Raw genomic sequence first — 17,858 nt, forward strand, 5'->3', positions numbered from 1 at the left:
ATACAGCACCTGGAGAAACCCTACAAACTGAGGCCTGAAGCCAAATGCCCACAGAGCGCACAGGACACACCTTTGGTCCATCCAGTCGAACACCTTCTCCTGATCCAAGGACAAGAGGGTGAACGACAGACCATCCCTACACCCAAGCTCTAAGAGATCCCGGACCAGGTAAAGATTATCAAAGATGGTACAGCCCGGGGCGGTGTAGGTCTGGTCAGGATGGACCAGGTCCACCAGCACAGACTGCAACCGCAGTGAGATGGCCTTTGCTATGACCTTGTAGTCTGTGCTGAGGAGGAAGATGGGATGCCAGTTCCGGAGATTGCAGAGGTCCCCCTTCATTGGCAGCAAGGCTAGCACTGCGCACCTGCATGACAGGGGGAGGATCCTGCTCTCCAATCACTTGGCCCAGACGGTGGACAAGGACGTCCCAGAACATGCGGTAGAACTCCACGGTCAGCCCGTCCATGCCCAGAAATTTATTAGTGGGCATGAGATAGAGGGCTTCCAAGAACTTGGCCAGAGTGAGAGGCAGCGCCAGCCGGTCCCGATTGCCCATGCTGACCGTTGGGAGTTTGTCCCAAAGCACTCGGCAAGCATTGGCAGGATCTGGGGAGAAAAGGCCAGCATAGAAGGCCTGGGCCCTCTCGCACATCTCCACTGGATCCTTGAGAGGGGTACCATCAGCTGCCAAAAGGCAGATGACATGCTTCTTAACCTCCCGTCTTCTACTCCAGGGCATAGAAGAAGCGGGAGCCACGATCCATCTCCTGCAGGAGCTGAAGCCTAGTAGGAAGATGCTAGAATCAACAGAGCACACCATCCTGAAAAAGGAATATCCTAAAAAGAAATCAAAAATAGTTCTGACTGAATGAGAGTAGTTAAATGCCAAGGCAAGGGGCACAAAGAATTCAGTGGTGGTACATCTTAAAAAGCCAGGTTGCATTTAGCTGAAAAGAGAAGCCACGCTAGACAAAGAGTCATAAACCCCAAAAGAACAACCTAGGCTTTTGTTCCCCTCCATCCCCACCTTGGCTGGCATGCCAAGCAAAGACGTCTGAGGTCCTGAGCTGGTCAGAATAGCTCTGCATATCCTGCAGGCTCACCTCCCCAGGCTGCAGCGAACAACCACCACCGCGGCTGTCTCTTGAGGCGCTGCCAGTTTCCTCAATCCTCGCTGCGGCGCGGCCCCACAGGCCTCCGGCCCCATCCCTCCTCCCGTCGCAACGAAGCGCTCGTTCGAGGTAGCCTGAGCGCGTTACACGGGGGTGATATTTGCTCCGTCACCGCGCTCAACAGCAACGCCAGTTTACAAGCCCCCGCCACAACACCCCCCGCAGCGCTGCAAGCCCCACGCCCAGCGGGCTGACCGGCTTCGCTGCATCCGCTTTCGGCGGCAGTCACCTGGCAAGTGATACTTCTCCTCCCCAGGGGCACCACCCCAGCATGCCCCGGGGGGCAGCCCCAGAGCCGCGCAAGCTCTGCGCCCCCCGATGTCACCCCACGATGGAACTCGGGGGGGGGGGGCGGACTGTGCCCTGGAGGCAACGAGCTCCCTCAGCATGGGGCGAGCGCCCAAGGGGTGGCGGCGGTCAGACCCCAGCGGCCTGCGAACGGCAGTAGCCGCTCAGCCTCGCCCCGCTCACCCTCCCCGACTCACTGGAAGCCGCAGAAGTCTCGGTCAGCGTTAGCAGGTCGCGAGCCAACCGAGCTCCCAGCAGCCACCGCGCTCCAGCGGAGGCTGTAGCCCTAAGCGCTGAAAATTAACCTTTAAAGCTCGCGAGATCCACCTGTGTCCTTTCTGCTATCTCCCAAATCCCGAACCGATAAAAGTCATCGCGTGAAACCTACCCCCCCCCCCATCGTAACGCAATGGGGCCTCTTAAATCCCGTTCCAGGAAGGAACTATCGCGAGCCTTATATCCCCGCCTCTGAAGATTTCCCCCTCCATGGCCCTGAAGGACATCTCTGGAGGTCTAACTCGACCCCACACATATACTGTGAGAATGAAGTCTCACGAGATTTCCTCTTTTTCCACATGAGCCTCCACGAAATCCCACCCCTCCCTTCTAGAGGTCTCGCGAGGTTTCCTCTCCTTCCATGCCCCCCCCCCCTCCCCCGAGCACGATGCCGCGCAGGAATGTGAAAGGCTCCCGCCCGCCGCCATTTTCTTTCTTTCTTGGCAGGCAGCGAGTAGGGCAGGAAGCGGCGGCGGAGCGGCTATGGCGGATTATTCCACGGTGCCCCCTCCTGCTTCGGGCGCGCCCGGAGGAGGAGGAGGAGGTGGAGGTGGGGGAGTCAACGATGCCTTTAAAGACGCACTGCAGCGGGCTAGGCAGGTGTGTAATGTGGGCACCAGCCCATCGGTAGCTCCGACCCTCAGGCTCGGGGGCCTGGAAGCGGCCCCCGATAGGGCCTCCTCTGATCCTCAGCGCCGGAATCTCCCCTCTACCTATTCTGGGACAAATAGGGTGGGTCCTACGCAAATCCTTTGAAGCGTATCGGGCGGCTTCAGGGGTTTGTTCTGGGGAGGGGGCTGGCGCACGGCTGGGTCCGCTTCCCTTTCAGGGGCCTCGTTTTCCGCGCACGTTGATGGCGGTGTTATTTGTTTGTTCCCCATTCCCCGTCCTATGTACGCAGTGAGGAGGGTTTCCTCTGCCTCCCCAGCACACACAGTGGGGAGCTCCCGCAGCGCTCTTGCCCCTTCACCACACAATGGGATGCGGGGGTCCCCTACCCCTGCTCGATCCCCGATAACCTTCCCCCTGTTCCCGCAAGCTGCGTGAAGGGAGAGGACTTTTCCCGGCCTTCCTCCTGAGCCGTTTGGGGGGGTGCAAATAGTGAAATCACAGCGAGTTATTGAAAACGCCTTATCCCAGGCAGCGCGCAGCCCTGGGTCACCGCCCTGCGGTGGTTGGGGAGGCGAGGGAGAAGGAGCTGCTCGTCGCAGGTTTTCGGCGAGGATCCCCCCTCGTGTTCTAAAAGGCTCAGTTTCAGTTCCATTTATTATGTTGCCTGAGGCGCTCTAGTATCCTGGTAACCTGCGCAAACTAGTTTGGAAGTGTTGGGTTCGTGGGTCGTGAGCTAAAACTACAAGTTTCCGTTGAGTACTCTTAAGTCCTTTAGTTTTACTTTTAGCTTGATTTGCACATTTGTCGTTTTTTTCAGTTGTTGGCTGCACATAAGACTTCATTTGGTAACAAGCAAGATGTAACTTTACACAGTATTTGTAAAGGAAAAGTCAGATAATGCACTTAATGAGATTTAAGGTGATCTTGCTAGGAGTTGGGTTCTCTGTTAGGCAACTCAACCTGTTTTAATGAGATGTAAAATCTCAAAGACTTTGTGGGAAAATACATGGTGCTGCCATTTCTACATGCAGCAGTCTCTTCTACTTCCTCCATGGGTGTAACCTCATGAGTACAACAGCTTCCTTTTATTAAAGAGAAATCTGTAACAATGCAAAATGCTTTTTAAATGCCCTTCTTAAAGCAAAATGATCATTTGATCAAGAGTGCTCAAAGATGATATGCAAAGAGAGGGACTTTTTTTGTCTTTAAGATATATATTTTTTAATATATATTTTTTAAAGCTTCACTAGGTCCTCCAGCAAAACTAGGGCAAACCAGGACTGATACTTTTTACCTTGTAGATCAAAAACATCTCATGTTTGTTTTCATTATTTTTTCTTTTATCTAGATTGCAGCGAAAATTGGAGGTGATGGAGGCACATCAATGAATTCAAATGATTATGGTTATGGAGGACAAAAAAGACCTCTTGAGGATGGAGGTATGATGTCAGTAAATGTGTATACTACCTTAATTCATTTTTTTTCATGGCAGCGGTGTTAAAAACGTCATAAATTTTCCACAGAAACAATAGTATAGATCCATATTGTACCGACATGTGATCTCTTTAAAGAACACAACACGCTTTTCCAATTTGGTTTTAATATGGATTTTTGTTTAGGAATCAGTGGTGCTATTTCGGTCTTAAATCTGAAGTTTGTGTAAATCAATTCTTAGACCATTACCTAACCTCTTGTACTGACATGATGCTGTAAATTTTAAGAGGAGAACCCATGCGTAAGGTAGGTGAAATATAAATAATTTTGAAGATACCTTTATTCAGGTACATTGCTGAAATCTTTTATTCACTGTTAAAGTGTTGAAGGTGGTCACCTTTCAAACCTGTGCTTGTTTGACATCTGATTTATTATTGAAGGTACAGCATCTGGTAAACTACTTTTAATGCATTTCATTGTAAAGGCATAGGACTTTAAAAAAAAAAAAAAAAAGACAGGAAAATAAAAATTCTACTTATTAGACTTGGCTAAATCTTTTACTAACTTCAGCATACAGCACGCATGAACCCTGATAAGATCATGCTGTAATATTTCCTCTACTTTTGTTGCGGTTTCCACTTTTTGACTTGCTTTACGTTGCAGAAAAGTTTGCTACTGAATTGTGTTGCGTGTCTTCTGATTTTTACTACACAACTAGTGTGAACTTAACAGGGTTTGATATGTTTAATATACACACCTAATCCTGACTAAATTATGGAGAGAAACTTCTGAACTTGGAGGTGTTGAAAATACTTCGTTAGGTCTATATGAGTTGTGACTTTTTTTTTCCTTTAAGAGGATTGTGACTCAGTTTACAGAATGTAACTAAGGCCTTTAGACCAGGAGTTCTTGTGTTCTTTATTAAAGTGTTTTTCTATTAATAGTGAGGTTTTTAATATACAAAAAATGAGCTAATGATGCTTCAGATGATGTATGTAATGTATTCTTTTTATTTTATGTGTAGATGGCTCTTGGACAAGTCCGAGCAGTACAACACACTGGGAGGGAATGCCCTCTCCTTTTAAAGGCAGGAATTTTTATTTATTACCTGTGTTTAGTATGTAAACGTGAAATAAACTAGTGGATCTTTTGAAATGGATGACACAAATATTTCTTGGATTATGTGTCTGACTTTTTGCTACACATAAATTATGATGGTTCATCACATAACTTTGAATTTGGGGTGGGGAAGGAAACATCTGAAGTAGTCTTTTCAGATATAGGTTGTCTATACCTTTCATTTCGCTTACTTGTACAAAAAGGATTTTGGATGGTAGTGATAGAGTTGCTTTGAATCTTTTTTTTTTCTTTTTTCTTTTTTCTTTTTTTTTTTTTTTTTTGAAGTTTTATGCTGTGAAATGCTTGATATTTGGATAGGAATTTCATACCACAGTTCAGACTCAGATTGCATTGCAGTGGGATTATTGTTGCTTCTTCAATTTTGATATTCTGTGTAGATTTGTGGTCACTTGTCAGATTTTTTTTAAGCCATTGTTTATTTTCATACTGATTTTGGTGGACTTTTTTCTTCAGTTCTTACTGTAGAAGCATCATTAGCTTGAGAAGCCAGTTATTAGGAGCATAGTTAAATGTCGTTGCTTGTCTTAGCAAAGTTTCATTGACTGTTTATGGATATCCAATCTACAATATGTTTCTAAAACTGTGCTTTTCTTAAACCACTGAATAGACAAATGGAAATACTTAACTTCTTTTCAAGTATACTAACCAAGTGCTGAATGCTTATAAGGTTTCTTTTTTATTCAGATCTATTCCCTGAAATTACCAAAACAAAAACAAATTCATTGACTAAAAAGTACACTGGAAAAGTTACGATTCACACTATGGGACAGCCACTAGTTTAAAAGATTCTTGTTTCTTGGCAAAAAATAAAAAAAATCTTAATTTTGCAGATCAACCAGATGCTAAGAAAGTTGCTCCTCAGAATGACTGTAAGTAATTTTTATTTCATTGTGAATAAAACCTAAACAAGTGTACATTTTCAGAGCAAGGGTATGATGCAGTATTCTGGTAGGTAATGTTGGACCAGTGAGATCACGGTGACTTGACCTGTATGTCTCAAGTTTCTTTAAGTAAAATAGGCTTGTTTTTGAGCAGCTTGATAGTTGTGGAATATTATGTACTAGCAACAGAGCTGAGAATCAGTTTGTCTTTTTCAGCTATACTTTTATACTACTTCTCGGCACCTTTTTTTAAAACCCAGTTTTGTCAGAACTAGCTACAGATAGTTTGTTAGTGGGAAATGTTTGGCGTAATTGTGAGAGAATTTTGCCTTTATTTGTGAATTTAACTTTAAAAATACTTTTTTATGTGTAGCTTTTGGAACCCAGCTACCCCCGATGCATCAGCAACAAAGGTAGGAGCCATAATTAACGTTTTGTTTACAGTTGCTTTTTAGTATTGATGCATTTCCAGGCAACAACTTCAAAACTTTTCTTCCAAAAAGACAACATTTGAACATAATAATGAAACACAATTGTTAAGTGATGCTTGTTAGAATTTAGCCACAACAGGCATAAGCTAAATATTTGAAATGTATGTAATAGGATTAGTGTCCTATCCCATATCTAGAACTGTATGGGGACTTGATATGTCATATGTGAGAGGTGTGGTCCATAGGGTCAGGCGTCTGGTCTGAAGGAAAAGATTATTTTAAAAGCAAAAGGGAAAGATTTCTTAAGGGGAAAAATACTGGAGTTAACAAAATTTATGTCAAACATATCTGATCAATAACTTATGCTGCATTCTTCTCATCTTGCTTATTCCCTCTGCTGCCTCAAAAAAAACAAAACCACAAAACTAACCAACCTGCCCACATACCCTTTTAATTCTTGATGTACATTTTTCTGTTTTGATCTGGAAATGGCCTATATTTTCGTATATCTGTAACATACTTCGAATGCTACATAAATAGCAATGTTTTAATAATCATGGAATATACTCGTCTTTTTCATGCCAAACTGATTTTTAGCAGAAATAATTGATCTATTATGAAGTACCTAAATCTAGTATCTAAATTTATACTATGTTAGTTAGGAATGTCATTTTTGCCTTCTAATATTACTGTTTGGTATTCTGTGTTTACAGATTGTCATTTTGGCTTTTAATTTCTGTTTAACCTGAAGGATTTCAGGTTAAAATGGGCAAAACTTCTGAAGTAAAAATGCATTCGCTTGGCCCCCGTTCAAGTCACTAGATATGGTAGATGCACCCAAAGAAAGGCATTTCCCCAAAATGTTACAGTATGTTTCTCCTCCTTGGTGTGATGGGGGGGAAGGTAGACAGTCTTTCTATACAGATGAAAAATATTCTCTAAATTCTAAGCCAGTGTATCAACATATGTTATCTTCTGTTGTATTTTGTCTTTTTTTAGGTCTGTAATGACAGAGGAGTACAAAGTTCCAGATGGAATGGTTGGATTCAGTAAGTAATATAAATATAATATACAATATAATGGAGGTCTTAACAAATGTTGCTATTGCTAGTAACATCCTTTGTTTTTATCCCTCAAGTAATTGGCAGAGGAGGAGAACAGATTTCACGCATACAGCAAGAATCTGGATGCAAAATACAGATTGCTCCTGGTAATTATTTCCTTTTGAGGTATATACATTTAGTGGTAACAAGTTTGGAACACAGAACACTGATCACTGGTTTTTCAACTAAATTTACTCTCACCTTTAACAACTGGGAATAGGTACAAGTCATTAAAGTGCAAAACAGTCCTAAATCTTGAGACCATGATTTTATGGGTTTAGTGAGCTGTTAAAACTTCTCACAGCACACTTTTCTATTTACTTAGCTACTGATTCCTTGCAAGTTAAACAGAATTGTTAAATCTGTTTCATTTTACAAACTTTATAGATAGCGGTGGCCTGCCTGATAGATCTTGCATGTTAACTGGAACACCCGAGTCTGTTCAGTAAGTACATTGTCTAATATTTTTAGATCTAAAAATATTTTGAAATATATCATGACTCCTATACAGTGAGGTGACAATAACTAGGCTTGGAAGGATTCAGTTTTTATTGGTAAACATTGATTGTACAGCACACAGAATCTGACAGTGTTTCCATTGATGATTAAAATTTACAGATAGGCAAAAAAAGAAAAATGCTTGAGAGAATTTAAGGATATTTCATTTGCATACTCTGTCATGGGCTATTGACAGTTTGTGTTTTAACAGTTATAAAGCTTTAATTTTTTGAATCTGAGCGTTTACTCTCATTAAGTAACTATACTGACCCCCTGTTGTCTTGGGGGGACGGGATAATTTCCCACAACTCTGAAAATTTAAATAGATCATCTAGAGAAATGCTTAAAAATAAGAATTGAATTCTGCTGAGCCCAAATATAACCATTCAACTGTTAAAATGAAGTAACTCCCTTTTCTTGCAATCAGATCTATGCTGATGGATCAGACCCTAAGGATATTATTAAATCAAGGATGAAACATGTGATCTTTATATTTATCAAGATCTGACAGAACAATGCAACTGGACCAATTTTGGCTAGTAATTATTCTACTATGAAATCATTCTGTTATGAAACTGTACATTAGTTTCAGCATGGGTACAAAGTGGGGGGTCAGAGTGGTGGTGTCCATTTCATTTGATTTTATGTTGGTATGTAATTTGCTGGATGAAATTAATATTGAAGTGTGTTTTGGATGATTAGTAGGGCTTGGTTGATTAGTAGGACAGTCATAAATTGAGTTCCCTTACTATTTTTCTTACTGCCATAATGTTAACAGTAATTTGAATTTGATCTGTTGCAAAGTAATTTAGTTTACTATATGTCACTGAGCAAAAAGACATTAACATTTATTGAACATACGTAAAAAAGGGGGAGGGGGAGCCTAGAACATATGCTTTTTTTTTTTTTTTTTTAACTTTGAAAGGGTCTTATGCCTTTCCTCAAATTGGCCTGCTCAGGAATAGTTTTTTAGCAGACCAGCTGATCACAACAAACTGTTACAAGATTAGATTCACTCTGGCTGGATAGAATAAGCACTTATTAGTCAGAAGACAAAATTGATAAAGAAGGAACTGGAATCAGGTGGGTGTGGAAATTTCTCCATTGAGGAGTAATAGTAGAAACCCTAAAAAGAAAAGGAGTACTTGTGGCACCTTAGACACTAACAGATTTATTTGAGCATAAGCTTTCGTGAGCGACAGCTCACAACCCTAGTTTCTCTTCTTTGAAGTTACTCAAGGCACAGTCATGGGTATGTTGTTGTACAGTCAAAACATTTAGGATTTTAAAAGAAGGCCCAATGGCATGAAGATAAACGTGGTCCTATTATATAGTAGCCGTGGGAGTAATCATGGTGGTACTTGGTAAATCAAGGCTTTCCAGTACACAAGACGTAAGCTTTTAGCTGAGACAGAGATGTTTAGATGCTGCCTAGTCTGAATCCTTACATGTCTTTATGGTTTAGATCAGTGGTTCTCAAAGCCAGTCCACTGCTTGTTCAGGGAAAGCCCCTGGCCGGCTGGACCGGTTTATTTACCTGCCGCGTCGGCAGGTTCGGCCGATCGCAGCTACCACTGGCTGCGGTTCGCCGCTCCAGGCCAATGGGGGCTGTGGGAAGGATGGCCAGTACATCCCTTGGCCCACGCCGCTTCCCACAGCCCCCGTTGGCCTGGAGCGGCGAACCACAGCCAGTGGGAGCCGCGATCGGCCGAACCTGCTGACGCGGCAGGTAAACAAACCGGTCTGGCCCGCCAGGGGCTTTCCCTGAACAAGCGGCAGACCGGCTTTGAGAACCACTGGTTTAGATGACCTGTACCTATTGATAGAAGACTTGCATCAGCAGAGAGAATTTTCACCATCCTGTGCTGTGGTGGGTTAAGCTGTGAAATTACACTTTGTCTGGCATATCAGCAGCAGAGTATATTCCAGTTGAATGCTGGAAAGTCAAGTGCCGAGATTCTCGAACTGTGGTCCACGGACTCCATTCAGGTGGTCCCCGGATAGTTCCCCTCTGAGGTGTGCGCCTGGCTGGCTGCACATGAGAATGAAGGGCCACCCACCTAATTAGTGGAGCTGCGCAGGTGTGGTTCCACTAATTAGATGCCTGGACCCTGGAGAAGATGCACATATAAGGTGAGGTGGTGGCCTTTGGAGGAATAGGTGGGAGGGGGAAGTGGAGTGAGACGAAGGTGGTGGTGGGAGGGGATTTGGGATGTGCAGGACTGCAGCGGCCAGAGAAAGAGACGACTTTCCCTAGCTTCAGGCTGCAGCTGCCGGGGAGAGATCCCCCTCCTTCCAATTGACAGTTTGGCTGTGGCAGCGGGGGAGAGAGGGCACCTCCATCGCATTAGAAAGGTAAGACTGCTGGTACTAAAATATGAGTTGTGTGTTTTTATTTGTAGAAGAAAAAAACCACGTTAATTACTGTTAAGGTTTTTTTTATATAGCGCTTTTATCCAAAGAGCTTTATAATAGTTAACTAATGGTACAAACAACATTTGGAAAGATCATTAAGTGGTTCTCCGAGACCCTCAGCAATTTTCAAGTGGTCTGCAGTAAAAAAAGTGTGAGAACCACTGGTCTAGTTGATGTGGCCAGCCCTAGCTGTTAGTGTTGAGCAGTTTTCTTTCAATTTAATTGAAAAGTCAATGTGTATCCAGGCTTATTTGTGCAGCACTGTAAAGGCAGTGTCAATGTGGGAGACTGTTGCCTCTGAGTCTAATTTACTCTGGTTTTGTTTGAGGAGATGTTAGATGGAATGGATTTTTGTCCCAGTGCCTGTGTGCTAGCCCCCTGTGCTCTTACATTTTTGGTAAGGCCTGCTGGGAGATCTGGGGTCAGTTGATGGCAGTTGGTATTGCTCTTTGGAAATCCATCCATTTTTCAGTAACTGGCGGGTTCGCTCTTCAGGAAGCTATCTCTTAATGTGAATATTCTTGCCAGTTATCTACTGTGACCATAATTTGGGGGCAGATGTTTGAGAGAGGTATTGTAGCAATTTCAGTCCTAACTTTATCTTTGATCTGGACAAATGTGGTTTAGACTGGGGTTAAAAACAGACTTACTGTTGTCCATCCACCTAAAAAGGATCCATGCTGATCTTGTTAAATGACATCTGCAGCCGTTGTTATCAATATGGGGCAGCAGCTACCTATCCAAATTTAGAATTACAACTGAATTTTTTACAAGCTTTATTTTGGTATTTGTGTAAAATTTAACATACAAAGGGAAATACCTTCCTGAAGATTGACAGTCTGTTTATCTTGGCCACAGTCTATGAAATTTGAAATTAATTGGATAAGAGGTTTTGTCAATTATGACATGCAAAGAATTTCACCAGAGTTTAAATGTTTTTTGATAGTTATAGTATTTAAAGAGAGAGAGAAGTTTTAAATTATGGTTTACTGGATTCATCAAGCTGAGCTATAATGCACAGAACCTAGAACCTAAGATGAGGTGATGGATTTTTAAAAAATAGTTTTGTTAATAGCAGTGTTAGTGACTGGGCTTCGCCATATTCCTCTGTGTAGGAATTGGTGAGCCCTTCAGCTGTTGTACTTGCTAGCATTAAAGTGCCTCATTTTATCTTAGAGTCCTGACTCTGTGTTTGTTTGGCTAATACAGGGAAGGCTACCCTCCCAACCCTAGACGGGAGGGAAACTCTTTTTCCCTAACATTAGCATGGGTTGTTGAGAACTGAAGAGCTGATTTTTGGTTCCTGCAGCTTCTGAAAGAGTGCTGGGAATCAGAAAGAGCCAGGTTTGGGGACAGGTTTGTTTTCCTCTTTTGGATTTTTTTGCACAGAACCTGGGGAGGAAAGCATATTCCTTAATATCCATTTTCAGATCTTTGGGGGGTTTTTTTGTTTGTTTTTTTTAATGTAAATTTGAATCGGAATTACCTGACTCTTTAAATGATGGTTGTTGGTAAACTAAAATATTATAAAAATATTTATTTGACCTGTTATTGGGTGTATTCATTTGTGCTTCTTGCAGCAATAGAGGAACAATTACTTTCCTCCCACAGGACTCAGTAGGCTTTAGTTATGCAGAGTTGCCTCTTGTTACACTCAACAGGAGAGTATGCTTAGGCCTGTGGAGAAGAGTTGCAGCCTGCTATGTAACCATTGTGAAATCTGGGCATCCTTATCAAACCCAGATAATGCAGTCTGTGCTCTTCTAAAGTCCTTACATTATAAGGACCTTGCTGGGAAAATAATTGATTTAAAAATATTAGAGAGTAGAAGTAATGTTGAAATGTCTGAGGAAGTACCTGGTGTGAAGATGTTAGACATATGGCCCACGAGCTGCAGCTTGGACATTTTTTGTTCCACCATCCCCAGCTGCCTGTCTGCTGCTGTTCAGAAGGACTGGGAGGGAAGCATACCCAAGTGGGAGGAGGTGAGGTGAGGTGGAACCTTATTTCCTGATTGGACACAGACAATGAGACCTTTCCCTCCCTGTGTGTGATGGCACAATGCCCCAGAGCTGGGGCTCATAGGAGGCTCTGTTTGAGTCTCCTCCTTCCAGCCTTCTGGGAAAGGGCCCTTCCCCGTCTCATGCCCTGGAGCATCTCAACATTGATTGATTGATCTGATTTCTCTCCCCTTGTGTTCAGACCAGTGGGTCTCAAACTTTTTTTTAGAGGTGACCCCTTTGACACAGCAAGCCTCTGAGTGCGACACCCCCTAATAAGCTAAACACACTTTTTAAATATATTTAACACCATTTTAAATGCTGGAGGCAAGCGGGGTTTGGGGTGGAGGTTGACAGCTCACGACCCTGTATGTAATAACCTCACAAGCCCCTGAGGGGGTCCCGACCCCCAGTTTGAGAACCCCTGGTTCAGACTATTCCCAACTGCTTCTCTGGATATCTGTTCCTAGATGTCCCTGACTACTTCTTTCTTTAATTGTCAACAGTTACACCATCCTCTCTTTATTTCCATTTCAGCTCCTTCCTCCTCTCCTTAAGCCAGTATTTCTCTCTGCAACATTTCTAAAATCTTCCTACTCCTTACTCTCTCTGCTAATAGTCTCCTTCTGTTTTGTAGTGATCTTAATTTGGATTTTAAGCAGTTTGGGACAGGGAATACATTTTTTTCTATATAATAAAACTGTAGATTTATGGTAAATTTATAGTAAATATTAATCTGTAAATCCCTAAACAGTTTGAAACCAAGATAGCTGAAAGAATGCCCCTCTCCCTACATCCCAGTAGTTGAGTTCTTCTGGGACAGTGGTTCTCAACCAGGGGTCCGGGGTCCCCAGGGGCCGCGAGTAGATTTTGGAGGGGTGCCAAGCAGGGTCAGCGTTAAGATTCACTGGGGCCCAGGGCAGACAGCCAAAGCTCCACTGCATGGTCTGAAGCCTGGTTACTTGAGCCCTGCCATTCATGGCTGAAGCTGAAGCCTGAGCAATATAGCTGTGCAGGGATCCTGTGGCATGGGGCCCCAGGCAATTGCCCCGCTTACTATCCCCCTAGCTATGGCCCTCACTTTTATATGCAAAAATCAGTTGTGGTGGTGTATGTAGGCCAGGGAGTTTTTAGCGCTTGTTTGTGGGATTCAGAAAGAAAAAGGTTGAGAATTTCTGTTCTAGGTCACTCTAGGTGTCTGTTATTAAGGTTAAACATTACAAGACTGGCGGTAGGTCACTCTCAGTGGAAGATGCAGGGAACCTGATCTTTTCAACGGTACAAAAGCCTGAGCTTCAGGTCACAGTGCAGGACCTCTTTATTTGGTCAGGCCTTTGACTCTTGCCTGTATGTTATCTTAATAAGTAGGAGTTTAGAATTTCAGACTTCTGTTGTGAAATTTAGTTTTAGTGACTGTCTTTGGCGATAGTAAGGTGGTGAGGGAATAATTGTCCTCAGTTTCTAAATAAACTGATTCCCAAATGACTTCTAAAGGGAAAAGTAGAAATTTTCAGTTTATTTTTTATGTTCGATTGTTACATTGTTTGTTTCCTATTTAGCTAGTTCATGGTACACAGTGGAACCTCGGAGTTACGAACACCTCAGAAATGGAGATTGTAACTGAAATGTTTGAAACTCTGAACAAAATGTTATGATGGTTCTTTCAAAAGTTTCCAGCTGAACAATGACGTAATATAGCGTGGAAACTTCACTATGCAGAAGAAAAATGCTGTTTTTGCTTTATTTTTTAGTAATTTACGTTTAACACAGTACTGTACTATATATGCTGCTTTTTTTTTTTTTTTTTTTTGGCCTCTGCTGTTGCCTGATTGTGTACTTCTGGTTCCAAACGAGATGTGTGGTTGACTGGTCAGTTTGTAACTCTGGTGTTCAAAACTCTGCGGGTCTACTGTATATATTTAAGGCGGTTTTTTAGTAATGTTTATCTTTGTAATTTGTTGGTATTGTTGGAATGTTTCTTCTTGTACTAGAAAAATGGAAGTGACTATTGATAAACATTGAAAACTTTAAATTGGAAACAAATTTATGGAACAAGGACAGGCAAATGAGAATGTAGGAGGATTTCTCCGTGTATGACGAATGTGCCAAAAAATTAAGACATTTTTGGAAAGCCCTTAGAGATTTCATAAGGAAGATGATAGGTTGTCCAATAACCCCTGGGTGCTTTTATTAAATTGTCCTTAAAACTCAACATCTTATAAAAGCCATAAGGAACTAAAAACTTATCCCCTAACTGCAACTAGAATTACTGTAGCATGGTGGTGGAAGACCCTACTGTCTGGTATTGAAAAGTGTGCAAAATTCTGGTGCTAGAAAAGGTAAATCAGAGTGCTACAGGGGAGAAGGAAAAAGGGTAACTACCTAGAAGTCTGGTGGAACTTCTTGAAATTTGCTGAAAGAAGGTTATCAGCCACACCATATCTGATAGTTTGAGAACTTGTTTTAATGCTGAGGAAGGAGGAAACATCTTCAGCAATAGTCCAAATTAAATTAAAAATTGAGATATTAAAGGAAGGGAAAAGGAGAAGCTTAATATCATGTAGAGTTTTGCTAGGACAACTAGTAAACAAGTAAGAAAAACAGGTGGGCCTAAATACAAGATAATGAAAGACTTTTTAGCAGACTCTACCGACAGACAACACAGAAGAGGAAAGTAGAAAAGCATCGGCCACAATATCTGCTCAGTGCCATAAAGCTGAAGAAAGTGACTGGTAACAGGTCTCGTCAGTACAGTTTCAGGGACTTGGATATTTGGGCACAAGTTCACGTTCTTATTTCACATTATATAATTGGGTGTCTAAACCAGTACAGTTCATAGAATCATAGAATATCAGGGTTGGAAGGGACCCCAGAAGGTCATCTAGTCCAACCCCCTGCTTGAAGCAGGACCAATTCCCAGTTAAATCATCCCAGCCAGGGCTTTGTCAAGCCTGACCTTAAAAACCTCTAAGGAAGGAGATTCTATCACCTCCCTAGGTAACGCATTCCAGTGTTTCACCACCCTCTTAGTGAAAAAGTTTTTCCTAATATCCAATCTAAACCTCCCCCACTGCAACTTGAGACCATTACTCCTCGTTCTGTCATCTGCTACCATTGAGAACAGTCTAGAGCCATCCTCTTTGGAACCCCCTTTCAGGTAGTTGAAAGCAGCTATCAAATCCCCCCTCATTCTTCTCTTCTGCAGGCTAAACAATCCCAGCTCCCTCAGCCTCTCCTCATAAGTCATGTGTTCCAGACCCCTAATCATTTTTGTTGCCCTTCGCTGGACTCTCTCCAATTTATCCACATCCTTCTTGAAGTGTGGGGCCCAAAACTGGAGACAGTACTCCAGATGAGGCCTCACCAATGTCGAATAGAGGGGAACGATCACGTCCCTCGATCTGCTCGCTATGCCCCTACTTATACATCCCAAAATGCCATTGGCCTTCTTGGCAACAAGGGCACACTGCTGACTCATATCCAGCTTCTCGTCCACTGTCACCCCTAGGTCCTTTTCCGCAGAACTGCTGCCTAGCCATTCGGTCCCTAGTCTGTAGCTGTGCATTGGGTTCTTCCGTCCTAAGTGCAGGACCCTGCACTTATCCTTATTGAACCTCATCAGATTTCTTTTGGCCCAATCCTCCAATTTGTCTAGGTCCTTCTGTATCCTATCCCTCCCCTCCAGCGTATCTACCACTCCTCCCAGTTTAGTATCATCCGCAAATTTGCTGAGAGTTGTTTACTCTTCTTTTTAGAACTCTTAATAGGATGTGGATAGGATAGGATGTGAATCGATCACATTCACATGTTCACACTGAGCTCATCTTCATGGAGTCTCACATAAAGATGTTAAGAGAAGCTAGACTGGGAAGGCATCCTGTAGCATTTGATAAATACAGCTCTTATGGATATCAACATATATAAATGTCTATTAAAATTTTAATGAAGAAACTTTTTGAAATGGCTGTGTGAAATGATTTTTTCCAACCGGAACAATGCGCAGTTCGTAATACATTTAGCAGTAACAGTGTGTGTGTCCGTCTGTCCTCACAGGTCTGCAAAGAGACTGCTTGATCAGATAGTTGAAAAGGGAAGACCTACACCTGGCTTTCATCATGGTGATGGACCAGGAAATGCTGTCCAAGAAATTATGATTCCAGCTAGTAAGGCAGGATTAGTTATTGGAAAAGGTGGAGAGACCATTAAGCAACTTCAGGTAAGTTTTAAACGTGGGTGTGTGTGTGTATGTGTGAGAGAGAGAGAGAGAGGTCAGAATTTGGAATTGCATGGAAATTCAATTTTATATTGTCAAATAGGAACGAGCAGGAGTCAAAATGGTCATGATTCAAGATGGGCCACAGAACACTGGTGCAGACAAACCTCTTAGGATTACAGGAGACCCTTACAAAGTTCAAGTAAGGAGTTTGTTTCCAGCTTTATCTTTTTTATGTATACAAAACGGTTTTAAAATTATAGAATCTAAAATACATTTTTTTCTTCTTTAGCAAGCCAAGGAAATGGTGTTGGAGCTGATTCGTGATCAAGGTGGCTTTAGAGAGGCGCGCAATGAATATGGGTCAAGAATAGGAGGAAATGAAGGGATAGATGTACGTATGGTTGAAAATCTATTGTTCACTATGTACTTTGAGAGTGTTTAATAATGTTAAAAGCTCTTAACTGTATCCCAAAGTGGTTATGGCACATAGGTATCACTTGCTCACCACTGAAATACTACCACCTCTTTGTAGAATGCAGCAGCCATCTTGTGCCATCAATAAAGTACAGCAGTTTCTGTTGCTTTGGAGGGGTTTTATTGTAAAAGTCATGGCATTGTAAATGACCGTGAGTGGTGAGGGTTCCTGTTGGAGATATCGTTCAATGACACCAGTATCCTAGGCCCCCTAACACCTTGTTCAGGCACTGACTGGGAGAAAACCACTATCTGCTGAAGTGATGCCTCTATCACAACCTGTGGTGTCTAGAATTTATTTCCCCTTTTTTTGGCCATCCTATCCATTTACTAGCTAGGATCATGATTCTGTAGTTGCTTAGATTTGACAGGATTGCAGGCTGAGGTGGTATGGTTGGTGACCAGTTCAGTTTTCCAGTATACCTTTTTATTGTGGCTTTTGGTTGGAATATTTGTTGTTTCAAGATATTGATGATGTATTCTCTTAAGGTCCCAATACCACGATTTGCTGTTGGTATTGTAATTGGAAGAAATGGAGAGATGATCAAAAAGATACAGAATGATGCTGGTGTTAGAATCCAGTTTAAGCCAGGTGAGTGGTGTGAGTGTAAATGTTGATCAACTTAGCTTTATTTTTAAGTAAAACATGGCTTGATTTAAATATTACATTCTTTTTCCAGATGATGGAACAACTCCAGATAGAATAGCCCAAATTACAGGACCTCCGGACAGATGTCAACATGCTGCAGAAATTATTACAGACCTTCTTCGAAGTGTCCAGGTTAGCTAATATTTATATTTTGTGCAAAAAATAAAATTTCAGCTTGAGTTAGGAAAAACCCACATTTTAGCCATCTGTCCATTTTAATAACCTTACTTAATGGTAGTATTTGGTTGGGTCTGTGTGGAAAACTG

At 42.3% G+C, this 17,858-nt stretch overlaps 2 protein-coding genes across 19 annotated transcripts in view; one reads left to right on the top strand and one right to left on the bottom strand.

The window, feature by feature from the left end:
* Window positions 1-1,835, bottom strand: part of DNAJB4 (DnaJ heat shock protein family (Hsp40) member B4) — a 41,445-nt gene extending 39,610 nt beyond the window's left edge. Inside the window, exon 1 of one of the 4 annotated variants that reach the window (XM_048862293.2) lies at window positions 1,769-1,835. The gene's annotated coding sequence lies outside the window, so the exon portion shown is untranslated. The other 3 variants (XM_048862292.2, XM_048862295.2, XM_048862294.2) reach the window with 3 other exon arrangements.
* A 286-nt stretch (window positions 1,836-2,121) lies between these two features.
* Window positions 2,122-17,858, top strand: part of FUBP1 (far upstream element binding protein 1) — a 66,085-nt gene continuing 50,348 nt past the window's right edge. For 6 of the 15 annotated variants that reach the window (XR_012669714.1, XR_012669713.1, XR_012669712.1 and 3 more), the window contains exons 1-13: window positions 2,122-2,471; window positions 3,700-3,790; window positions 4,810-4,872; window positions 5,756-5,794; window positions 6,180-6,219; window positions 7,237-7,286; window positions 7,376-7,447; window positions 7,728-7,785; window positions 16,307-16,469; window positions 16,570-16,668; window positions 16,759-16,860; window positions 17,433-17,535; window positions 17,624-17,724. Coding sequence is in view for 10 of the 15 variants with exons in the window: in XM_075131712.1 (XP_074987813.1) it covers window positions 2,223-2,471; window positions 3,700-3,790; window positions 4,810-4,872; window positions 5,756-5,794; window positions 6,180-6,219; window positions 7,237-7,286; window positions 7,376-7,447; window positions 7,728-7,785; window positions 16,307-16,469; window positions 16,570-16,668; window positions 16,759-16,860; window positions 17,433-17,535; window positions 17,624-17,724 (1,230 nt within the window). In the remaining 5 variants the exon portion in view is untranslated. The remainder of the gene's footprint in view (window positions 2,472-3,699; window positions 3,791-4,809; window positions 4,873-5,755; window positions 5,795-6,179; window positions 6,220-7,236; window positions 7,287-7,375; window positions 7,448-7,727; window positions 7,786-16,306; window positions 16,470-16,569; window positions 16,669-16,758; window positions 16,861-17,432; window positions 17,536-17,623; window positions 17,725-17,858) is intronic. The other 9 variants (XM_075131716.1, XM_048862279.2, XM_075131718.1 and 6 more) reach the window with 7 other exon arrangements.

Source organism: Caretta caretta, chromosome 8, assembly GCF_965140235.1.
Source record: "Caretta caretta isolate rCarCar2 chromosome 8, rCarCar1.hap1, whole genome shotgun sequence".
Lineage (NCBI taxonomy): Eukaryota > Metazoa > Chordata > Testudines > Cheloniidae > Caretta > Caretta caretta.